This window comes from Genypterus blacodes, unplaced genomic scaffold (assembly GCF_046128005.1).
Source record: "Genypterus blacodes isolate CSIRO-AG114 ecotype Tasmania unplaced genomic scaffold, CSIRO-AGI_Gbla_v1 ptg000156l_1, whole genome shotgun sequence".
Classification (NCBI taxonomy): Eukaryota; Metazoa; Chordata; class Actinopteri; order Ophidiiformes; family Ophidiidae; genus Genypterus; species Genypterus blacodes.
Genome location: NW_027466957.1, coordinates 5744308 through 5756584, shown reverse-complemented (window position 1 = coordinate 5756584; position 12277 = coordinate 5744308). Strand labels below are relative to the sequence as shown.

Below are 12277 nucleotides of genomic sequence, written 5' to 3'. Positions count from 1 at the left end.
CCAAAGTGCTTTCATTTCTGCCCATTAGTTTGGTAGGAAAATGGTTGGGTACGGTCTGGCCTGTTCCCCCTTACTCTCAGACTGATGCAGTAGGCAGGGTGAGCATGAACATGAAAGTGTTAGAAGCATCTATATTTATGCTGGTGGCTTTTTTCTTTTGTGTGTCTGCAGAATCTCAATGTACACAACTGACTCCAAAGGATCTGCAACCTTTTTCTGAAGTCGATGTGCACATGCGTGTCAATATTGTCAGAGTAATTATTATTCAAAGGTTAAAGAGTGGATTGATCCACAGAGGAGTGTCAAGGGCAGATCAGAGGGATTTGAGGAAGGATCGGTCCAAAAATGTTAAAAGCCGCTCACTTTCAAACACAAAGACGTCAATCTCTCAGAGAGCACCTTGATGTCCTCTGAGGAGAAACTGATCAAAGCTGTCGTAACAAAGATGGTCTCATAAGATGACCTCCGCTGCATTCAACTTCTGTCTTTCACGCTACTTTAACCATCCTCCGTTTAACACTGCTCTGACCCGTTTCCATCTTCCCCGTGTTTGTGCTGCTGGTTAAACTGTCTGAATATCAATGAAGCAGACTCACCGATGTTTTACAAACACAATCCAGCAGTGATTGAAGAGGACATATCTAAACCTGACTTCTCTCCTCTCTTCTCTGTTTCACAGGAGATCGCAGCTTACTTGATAACGTTTGAAAAGCATGAAGAATGGCTAACGACATCCCCTAAAACAAGGTAAGAGAATTATACTCCTACAAGTTGTGATTCATAGTCTGACGCTTAATGAAGGACCGGTTTATGTTTTTACTTTTACACCTACACACTCTCTTCAATTTAAGTTTTGGATGTTATTACAGGCTGCTTGTGCGGTTCAGAGGAAGTTTGCACTTTTCAAATAAATGATAGAATATTAATATTGACTAATAATTGCCTTTTAGCTTGTCAATTAACATAACATGCATGGGTGCAGCATCTGCTTTGAATGGTATGCTAATGTCTCAGTATCTGTCTGCACATTCACCACTCAGCTAATAACTCTGTTGAAGCTGGGGGTGTTGTCTAGGTCAGAAGTTGCACCCACATTTAGAACAAAATGCCAAGAGCTACTGAATTGCTTTGAATAGAAAAAGGGTGCCAGCACTGCAAATAATTTGCGTCGTTAATATATGCAGATACATACAGGGCCACTTTGCACATTCAAAACCACACTCCTCTCTTCTTATTAGACAATTTTGACACATGAAATCTAATGTGTAGACTGTGAAATACCTTAGCAGTGTGTTAATTCTCCTCATTTGAAAGGAGTGGACTGCTCTCGGCTTTGTCTACTCCATGTTGGACGGCACTGGGATGGACACCCTCTTTTAGACTGCCTGTAGTTTGACTGTGGCGCTGTCAGGCCGCACCATCATTCCACTGCTACAGCAAATAAAGCCTGTTCACACAATGTAGAGTAGTTTACATGTTAATGCGTCATTATCTCTCTCTCTCTCTCTCTCTCTCTCTCTCTCTCTCTCTCTCTCTCTCTCTCTCTCTCTCTCTCTCTCTCTCTCTCTCTCTTGCTTTCTGTGAGAGCTAGTCTTCCTAGGCTGCCACTGTTAACAGTCCTCATCCATTTGTAAATGGACCTTGGGCTTACTGACATAGAACCCATTCCTCTCTCACCCCCTCCACCACTCTTTTGCCTGGGAGAGACATTGATAATAGCTTTTCATAAAGACACTGTCAATTAGAATATGTTTCCTGGTGTAATTATGGAGCACGGGCCAAAAGAGCACTGAGCTCACCTTTTTCATCACGATTATCCCCACTGTAAGCCCGTACACTCCAATTCTACCAAAATGAAGCATCTGTGAAGCTTATTTTAGCCACGAGATACGACCTGCATATTTGGCACATTGGGTCACCTTTATTACTCTCTCCAGAATTATGAGTAACTACAGGTGCTGTTATCTTGCAGTTCTGTGCTGAGTGGGAATATTAACTCGAGAAATAGAGAAAAAGTGATGTCAAGGGTGCTATTATGTTAAAAATGGCATTATTAGCGTGTTCCACTGGGAACGTCTCCAAGGACATTTCTGATCTACATGCGACACCATATTGTGATACTTATTTCTCAGTTTTGTGTGAATATGGCCGTGTAGTTGTACAGTCAGACTGCATAACTAAAAATATATTCACTTTTTTGGGAATGCAGGTCAGAAAATTCTCCAATTTCCCAACACAGTATAATCTATTCATTCCTGTATATAGTGAGTGACTTTTTGTTCAGTGGCTGTTGAGCCCAGCGGTCCTCAGGATGCTCGTGGCACAGACATCATCAGTCATCACTCGCTGTCTCTTATTGAGTGGTCTGAGGGGCCCACGGTGCCAGGGTATCCGGTGCTTACCCCCCAACCCTTCTCTCCTTTATCTTGTCCCAATGCAGTTGTTGATATCTCAGCAAATATGTCAGTGAAACATGTCACCAACACCTATGCTACACAACGGCACACCTATCAACATCTCCAATGTATTTGAAGAGCCAGTTATTACTGACAGGCAGAGATTTGTGTATTCTTGTGTGCATGCACAGTACGTCCATGTTTCTGAACAAGTGAGGCAGGGAGAGAGAGGCTGTGAAGCATTGGTGTTTTCCCAGCTGTCAGTGAAAGTGTAGTGCACAGTGATGGATGCTGGGGCAGGGGGTGGATGCGGGGCGAATGGGTGGAAGGCTGTAGTATACAGTGAACCGTTATGAATGAGTGATGGAAGCTGATTGATGGCCTGCCTGCGTATGAAGCTATGTCTTCAAGGTCACAGGTGAAAGGTCACACTTGGGACACCTGTGGTTGAGTGATGCCTTATGATTTGTCTTTACACACCTGAGGGTGTGTTTGTGGGGGTGTTGCTTATATGTCTTTGTGTGGGTTGACCCCTGTGGGGAGCAGGCTAAGTAGGGTAATTCTCCCCCTGCCAGGACCTGTGGAAAGGGTCAGCGGGGCACATCGAGAGGCAGAAATGAGCAGCAGGGTCATTTACGGGGAGGCACCATGCTGCATGGCTGCTCTGCATTCATGCAACAACTCTGACACACGCAGGTCATAAACATGGGAGTGGACAACAGCCAGAGCCCAAGGAGCTGACGCCAGCTGTTTGACCAAGGTGACACACAATGCAGGACATGCCCTGAATAGAGATGGCATCCTGTCAACACGAGGAAGATGAGATGAAGGAGACCAATTAGATGCGTGCACAGATGTATTTTTCTAGGCTAATGCGTCACTCAGGCCGATGTTCCTACAGTAGCAGTGGAGTCCATGCTGCTTTTATTTGGGTCTGTTTCTGTTTGTTTATCATTTCAAAATCTGAAGTGTGCCGAGGGGAGTAGTGGAATGCTGAGTGATTGATGTGCCGAGAGCTAGTAATACACATTCCCTTTCAGATAGGAAGTGCAACAGTGCTTAAAATCAATAGCAGTGTTCTCCCACTGACTGCTTGAACAGCACTACAGCTAATTCAGGCCGCACCTGTCAGAGCTGGGGAAATCTTTGCCTACTCGGGCCTTACACTTTAATTTACACCCAGAGCCTCGCTGGCTTCCATTTCCATTAAAGGGAGAGCTTGGCATTATGGCTTTAATGAAGGCCACGGCCAGGCTGTGATTTAAGATGGCCGTTACCCCACACCTTCACTCCACAGGAGGGGAACACACTTAAAGGGACAATTAGGATTTTCCTCTCCTACATCCTTGCAGATAGCTATACTCATTCTTTCTACTCACCTTTTTAAGGATATGTCGGTATCGCTTCAGCCGATGGGAGCCAAGGGTGTTTGTGGGAGGTGGAGGAAAACAGAGAAGAATGGCAGGGAAACAATGTGGCTGAGAATCCAGACAATTTCATTTGATTTCACCTCATCACAGGCGTTTCCTTGTGCTCCTGCTGTAACCACGTAGTGTCCATTATAAATGACATAAATGGCTCCTGGAGGGGCCTTTTCAAAGATGTTTGTATGCCAACAGTTCGAAAGACTGTTGGCTCGACTGTGCCACAGATTGGTCAGCCCAAAGAGGTAATGGACACCTGTGTGCCATATCCAGATACCTCATAATCTAGATCATCCTTCAAATGGCACAGATTGTGGTTTCATGATCTGCTCTGTGTGTGTGTGTGTGTGTGTGTGTGTGTGTGTGTGTGTGTGTGTGTGTGTGTGTGTGTGTGTGTGTGTGTGTGTGTGTGTGTGTGTGTGGTGTGTGTGTGTGTGTGTGTGTGTGTGTGTGTGTGTGTGTGTGTGTGTGTGTGTGTGTGTGTGTGTGTGTGTGTGTGCGCGCGCGCGCTTATTACAGGTCTAGGTGAGGTGGGCTGTGTCAACCATTTGCTTTAACATCCATACAGGCTTGGAACACACACACATTTACACATGTGCTTACATGAACACAGACTTTAAACACACATACTAACACCCCACCACACACACACAGACACACACACACGCGCACACACACACACAGCTTGTATATTGAAACTATCAAACAATAAGCACCAGTCCTTAGAGGGCCCAGCAGTGACACTGAACCTTGCCGCCCCCATGTCCCAGCGCAATAGCCCTCTCTCCTCCCATATCCACAACCATACAGCAACAGCAACAGCAGCAGTACTCCAAAATGAAACCGAGTCCCCTTAGACAGCTTCCAAAGACAATGCTTTTATTAAAACCTACAGCAGCGGCGCCACCCCAGAGGCATGGGCATACCAGCACCAGAATAGAGCCGAGCTGAGAGGCAGCCTGAAATCTACTAATGACTGTTTGTTTGCTATTGTGTATGGAGCCTGTGATGTATGTGCATCTCTCTGTGTGTGATTGTTCTGTGTTTGTGTGTGAGGGTGTGCTTATGCATGTGTATAAGTAAATGTACTCTCAGCTCAGTATGTCTGTGTAAGGGAGTAAGCATGACTACACATTCATAAAACAAGTATTGGATGAACATATGCAGGCATTTTTGAATGTAGCGAAATGTTCTGTTTGTGTGTAATCACCAGTGAAAATGTGTTTGCAGTAAATCTGCGCTTGAGTGCTTGTAACATGTTTTTTTTATTTTTTTCTGAGGGACAGAGATATTGTAGGCGTGGTGGGCTCTGGGTGTGGCTGACTTTGTGAATACGACCTCCCCAGGCTGATGTGTAAACAGTTTTCCCGTCACCTAGTCTGGCACATGGTGGTAGGGACTGTCAGGGCCTCTGCGTGCATGTGTGAGGGAGTTTAAGTGGCAGTGAGGTTGATGTGTAGGATGTGCTTGAGAAGGGCGTGTGATGGTGTTTGGTCCTAATGCTTTGTGGCACTCGTTGGTTGGCGACGTGTCAGAGGAGAGTGTAAAAGGACATGTGCGGCACAAGAGAGAGACGGAGAGAGAGAGAGACAGAAGAGAGGGGGGGGGGGTTACAGAAACGAAGGGAGAAAAATAGTAGTAGATCAGAGATATGAAATTAAGCCAACATGACATGAAAATGTGTAGAGACTATTTTGAGTGGTGAACTAGTGTTATATCCTCCACAGAAGGATGATTTGTCACTGTGCTCTGCCTGTCCTATTCTTCTTTCACTGAACCCCAACTTGTCATGAGGAAAGTTTAGTTTGTTCCTTCGTGACACTTCTCCTCTGGCTGATCCATTGTCTGGGCCCTGGAGGATATTGACCTACACTACATCCACCCAGCTAACTGTCCCACCAAGGACATCTGTGCCCATCCGGGGGCCTGTGGGCAAGGGGAACATACCCTCCAGGTAAAGCTGACAAGATATTAGTATTAGGTATACCCGCAGAGTATCAGGAAAGAGTGAACGAAAGGGAGACAATGAAAAATGGATATCGAAGAAAGACTGAATATGATGGAGTGAGAGCAGTTTAGAAAATGGAAACATGTCGATAAGAGAAGAGAGCGGACGAAATGGAGATGGAGGAATCGTGATGGATGGCTTGAAGAGGAGGAAGAGTAGGGGCGGGGGGTGGGTTACTCAAACAGACAGAAAGACCAGGAGAAAGATGGAATAGAGGGGAAAGAGAGAGAATAGGGCGGATAAACAGCAGATAGAGATAGAAGGTGGTGAGCAATGGATTCATTTGACAGATGGAGAAAGGTCCTCTGGTTTTGGGGCATAGGAGAGAGAATGTAAACGGTCAATAGATTACAGCTAGTGCAGGGCCCAGTGCCTGGACCTCACACTCTTAGCCAACGTAATAGTGCCTCTTGTTTGTCTGTCCTCTAAAGTAATGCCCACGTCGAGCCCAGGGAAGCTGCCTGAGCCTGAGGCTAGTGGAAATGGACAGGGGACTAGATATATGTTAGTTCTCATCCCAGCTGCTGTATATTACCCAGGTCAGCTTGCCCACCGGAGACTATTCAATAGAACATAGAACATCATCTAGCTTTATCGCCTTTATTCCCTCTACGCTTACCAGGACTGTAGCTGAAGGCCAAAAAGGACAGGATCGGCTCAAGGAATTAATCCTTTTTGTTATGTGTCCCTTTTGGTATGGTAATAGACATTGAAGTGTAGTTGAGGTTGAGTTTCTACCTTTTAAAAGGGACATTGGACTAAAGGATACATTGTTCAGTGATGCTGGGGTAATCCAAACTGTGGCGTATCTCGTAGCACACAAAGATGAAGCAGCACAAAAACTATCCCAGCTTCACTTGCCATGGCAATTTGGCGGGGGGGTGAAGTGCAGCCAGTGTCTGGCCACAGGAGAGAGGGGATAAATAAATAGAGGAGGAAGTTGATGTCAAGCAGGTGTTCAAGGAGAAAGTGTCAGCCAAGCGGGCCGAGATGAGGAGAAGTGCTGCCTCTGCAGCCTGATAATAAAGACTTAATTCAATTAGCGCTTCTGCACCGGTGAGCAGCGTGCAGCCTGGCTGTCAGGGAGTAGGCCATAGACACAGAAGAGCACACCCACAGTCACCTAAACACTCAGACGACCAGCACTTCCCTGTACTCTCCCACGTAAACACACGCAATAGACCTGATTCACTGAGCAGTATAAAGGCGTGCTCACATCTCTGAACACACACGCTGACACACTGCCTCGTTCGTCACCCTCATCACTACCAATAAACCAAACTCTCTACAGCGCTGGTCACCTCAGTTCACTTTCTATTTTCAACTTGCCTCCACCCTCTCCTGTCCCGTCCTCTTCCACCTCTAGAACACAGTGTTGCACTCTGCTTGGTTGGAGGCGAGTGGCCGTATGTTGGCTGAGACATTGAGATTTGTGAGCTGCGAGTCCCTATTTTCAGCACGTCACGCCCCGGTGCCCAGCTGGGTGCTGTCCTGTAAGCATATGGTGTGAGCGGATCCCGGATTCCGGGCCTCTACAAAGCTCTGGGGGGCATTCAGTCAGAAGCAGCCGTCCCCCCGGCACATCCCCAGGCAATAGTGCTCAGTCAGTCCTACTACATTGTGTTCTGGGTGTGGTCAACAGACAACAAAATTTCTCTGACTCATTTGTTCATCTTCTCATGGGTGGCATAGTCGTATCAGGATACAGGAAACAATTGGCCCTCACCAGCTCTCATACACCCACAGGAAAGTAGAGGAGGATGGAAGGAAGAACGTGAAGTGGCAGAGGAGCAAAAGGAGTACCAGAAACGACAGGACACAGCTTTAGTGATACTGTTTGCTGTTATGTAAAGAGAAGGAGAAAATAGGTCCTGGATATCTGCCAGAGCCCTGGGTGAATCACTAGCAAAGCACAGGCACGACATGGGCACACACACATACACACACTGAGGCACACACTGGCACACATTCTGTCCCATTTCTTCGCCCCAGCTGAGCTTCACAGTACAGGAAGTACAGCGGCTGATGAGCTGCCACGTGGCACCAATCAGTGCGTAAAAACGGCAAATGGCAGGACTGACCCAATGTACCTTCTCGTCATTTAGCAACCAATAAGAAAAAGCAGCCCGGGCTTTCTTTAGAGTTCTTTAGGTAACACACTCACGTAGATTTGTGTTCCACTCCTGCCCTCCAATGTTTGACTTTCACTGTACAGATTCAGGTACATGGAGAGTTTACGAGTAGAAGTCTGTTTATACATTTATTATACATTTCCCTGCTGAAGAGCGAATCCTTCTCCACTGGTGCCCTGCAGGTACAAGTACAAAATGTGACATCAGAATATAGTTTAAACCAATCGTTTTTCAATATGTAAATACATGCATATTTCACAGGCACTGTAACCTGAAACCGCCGGCTCAGGTTCACAGGTAACAAACTTTTCAGTGAAGTTGACTGTGTGTGTGTGCATGTGTAGCTGTGTGAGCTTGTTCAGAATCAGAACAGAGTGGAAGCAGACCAACAGCTCTGGTAGGTGGGTCCTTATTTGCATATTCATAGCTTCAGGAATCCTCGGTAAGGGAGGAAGTGTAGGTGTTATGTTAGGTATTTTTCAGCAGTGCATTGAGTATTGTTTGTGGGAAAATCCATATTGGATATTGAAAGAGTTTTACAAGTCTTAAAAAGTGTGTGGAGGGGATCCAACCTCCCTACCTGCTTTGTTATCCAACCAAGCTGAAGGTGTTCCCTACCTGCGTCAGCAAGGCCGTAGATCCTAATTAGACGTTGTCATTATAGCACGTAAGTTAGATTAAACACCCCAGCCCTCCGTACCCCTGCTCCTTTCCTCGGTGAGTGCTTCACCCCAGGCAGGACCCTTCCTCCTTAAACTGCCTCATTACAGATGGAAGAGGATGGGGTTGGTGGAATGTGGAAGATAGCCATGTATTAATTTTGCATCAGTGAGTTAATTCAAATACAAGTCAATTGGTAAATTATTCAGGGCTTTTTTGTCATGTGCAGTTGAGGAGAGTGCGTAGAAGGAAAGGTGAGAACCATTTCTGATTGGATAATTAATATTCATAACAGAAGGAAAATAACTGTCAATCCAAGTTTTTTCTTTTCTTTTTAACAATGGCGTAATGGTATTAAAAGAACCACTTTAGAAAGACAATTCCCTCCATGTTCTGAGGTGCCTAGTGCGATTCCCTCCAATTCAAAGCAGAGTTTGATTTCTCTCCTGTGCTCCTCATCGCAACTCAGTGTAATTGCTACCACCGTCCAACCCTCACAGCCTCTTCACATCATTACTTGACTGATAGAATTGTGAGAGAGATAAATAAATAAGAGGGTGATGAATCTCCCTTATCTGCATCATAGGCAAAGATAATTAACAAGCCAGTGCCAAAGAGCTGCCCTCCTTCCCCTACCCTGCTGCTGCCTTGCTGGGAAATCTTGTATTCGTTTACTGTAGTTTCAATTTTTCATCACTCCTCAATGCAGTCCTTCATCTTCATTTTTTCTGTTTGCTTGAGGGTGGTGCTGGAGAGAGTTATGGGGACAGGTTAGCCAAGATTTAAAATAGCCCTGTGCCTGACCCAAAGGAAAGCATTGCTGGATACATTAACATGATAGTGATATGATTATGTTGGAATGGACATGAAGGGTTTCAATTATTTACAGGTGATGTGCCCGTTGAATTGGCAATGAAGTGGCTCGTAAATTACCCCCTCTGTCTAATCAAGCCTCCAGCGGAATAATGGAATAAGTCCTGCCAAGGAGCAGTCTCTCTCTCTCTCTCTCTCTCTCTCTCTCTCTCTCTCTCTCTCTCTCTCTCTCTCTCTCTCTCTCTCTCTCTCTCTCTCTCTCTCTCTCTCTCTCTCTCTCTCTCTCTCTCTCTCTCTCTCTCTCTCTCTCTCTCTCTCTCTCTCTCTCTCTCTCTCTCTCTCTCTCTCTCCTTTCAATGTTTTAGGTGGAGAGAGGGGGGTTGGGAGGAGGCTAGTTTCACAGTGGGATGATGACACTCTCCAAATGACATTGGTTGAAAGGCAAGAAATGTGCCAGTGAGTGCAGGTTTAAAACCTCTCCACTTCATCACTGCTCAGTGCTTTACTGCGCTTTATGTCACCAGACAATGATACGGTGACAGCCAGGCATCAAAATATGCAGCACCAGCACCTAATGTGCGCCTTGGTTTTGTGCCTGAAAGAGAGGGGGGAAGCGACAGACATATAGACAGTGAGAGAGTGGGGGAGAGACAAAAACAGACAGGTGAATAGAAGGCTGCTGCAAAGGTTGGCATGGCTCCACTCCAATGCAGCCTTCCCAACAGCAGGAACAGTGTTCGGCCTAGAGACGACACAGCAGACAAAACACAGCCAACCACCAGTCACTGGCTCTTCTTCAGCTGCTCCTTTTGAAGCTTGGGGTGGGTGATGGGGCACAGTAGCAGGGGGCTTTACTCAGTTGACTGATGGCCCCTTTGATTAAAAGGAATCAAATGCCAAATCATTCAAAAGCCTGTTTAAATGTGTCTCCAGTGAGTGTGTGTGATTTGTTGGACGAGCTGCTGATATGCAGACGTGGCATGATGGATGTGACCTACCAGTACTACTAATCCTTCACCAGTGCTTACCTTCAACGGAGATCTCATTACATATTTTACAGCCTAACCAATTAAAATAGCGCGTAGGTTTAGTTGGAGAAACAACAAGAATTGCCGCACCCTTCACCATTCAATCCAACTCCTTTAGAAAGTTTAAAGTAGAATAAGAAGAGGGAGTGAAAGAGAGAGAAAATAGAGCTATAAATGATGTGAAAATGGAGAGGCAAAGGGCCAATGGGATAAAAGTGAAACGTAATGACGAGAGGGTACCACCTACCGTTCTGGTGTCATCTGGCACAGAGAATCATTTTGAGGAGACAGGGTGGTCTGTTCTGAGCCAAAGCCTTAATATTCTCTCCCTCTCTCCCTCTCTCGCTCTGTTTCCCTCCCTTTGTCTCTCTGTCCGTCTTAAGTACTCAGCATACTTCCACAATGCACACATAGTACTGTATACCAACACACACATACAGTATATATACATACATACATAAGATTAAACATTTAAAGCCAAACAAAGGGTATTTGTCTCAGCCTGCTCTTCCAAAATCATCAGCAGTTGCAGCACACTTTTTGTCCTTTTCAGCATCGCTCAGACACACCTCTCAGATCAACCAATCAGTTAAAGATAACATTGCGTTACCTTGCCGCAAAATTGAAATTTTGCTTGATATTTTTTTTCACCACCCACAATTAGGACATGAGTGGGTTGGCTGTCAGAAGGAAGGAGGTCGGGGGCTGTTTTTCTTGTGTGTGTGCTCACTGTTTACTTATTTGTGTTGTACTGGTGAATCTGCAATTTTTTAATCCTGATAATCTAAAAAAAATAACAAAGCAAGCTAATGTTTAACAAGAAAAGAATTTGTAGTCCCTCTGCACTGTATGTGTGCTCCGTGTCTTTACATGCATCGGTGTTAGCAGTTCCATGCAGTGCAACTCGCTGTCACCAGTAACATTTCCGAGGAGACTGTTTACTCTGCCTCCTCTTCTCCTTAATGTCTGTATGGAGGCTAATTCTCCAGCAATTCCAAAAATGATCCCCCATCCCAGTATTACTTTTAATTGCCTTTCATTTTTCTAAAAACAAACATTGAACTCACTGAGCAACACTGAGCATTAGGGTTATCATGAGTCGAAAGCACTTAAAAGGAGAGGCAGGGGTCCAGAGGTGAACGGAAGAAGCACACTATGATTTTCAGAAGCATGTCCCAGATGTGTGCGGTAGGATTGAGTTCAATATTATGCATGCAAGGATTGGTCCGTCTTTCTCTGTTAGCCTTGCTCCATTCCTTGTAGCACTCAGTGTGGTATGTGGCAGCTTGAGTAAGCCCATTGCTCCACAGCAGTCAAATTCTGTATCATATCATCTTAGGCTGACTCTTTAAAGCTCTCTCCCTCAGGTCACACATGGAATTTTCAGGGCTTTTCTGAGGCAAAGAGGTGTGACTCGCCCTGAGACTCCCTCCCTCTCTCTTCCTCTCTGTTGCTCTCACTCATTTCTCTCTTTATTCCACCCTGCTTTGCTGCTCCACTCAAGAGTCATGGGGAGCATACTCAGCAGTAAACCAATTTCATTTAGTATGTTTTCACATTTTTATCCAATCATGGCACGCTCAGAGGTTTTAAAAGCCACATGACGCTTTTATTGGGGCCTAATTAAGGATCTCTGATTTAATCCATGTAATTTAATAGAGATCAGTCATGTGTGTAAAGCTCTGGCTCTGTGCATAGGAAAGTCACGACGCATCGCAAACTCTATCGCTATGTGCTGCAAAATGTCAGGGATGATGGGTTTTGACTTAGGGTTTGGAAGTGTGTGTGATGTCCACACACCAACTGATTGACACAA

General features: G+C 45.5%; 1 protein-coding gene across 1 annotated transcript in view; it reads left to right on the top strand.

Moving 5' to 3' along the window:
* Window positions 1–12277, top strand: part of LOC143012909 (calmodulin-binding transcription activator 1-like) — a 226733-nt gene that overhangs the window by 97954 nt on the left and 116502 nt on the right. Inside the window, exon 3 of the mRNA XM_076166248.1 lies at window positions 680–747. Coding sequence (XP_076022363.1) covers window positions 680–747 — 68 coding nt within the window. The remainder of the gene's footprint in view (window positions 1–679; window positions 748–12277) is intronic.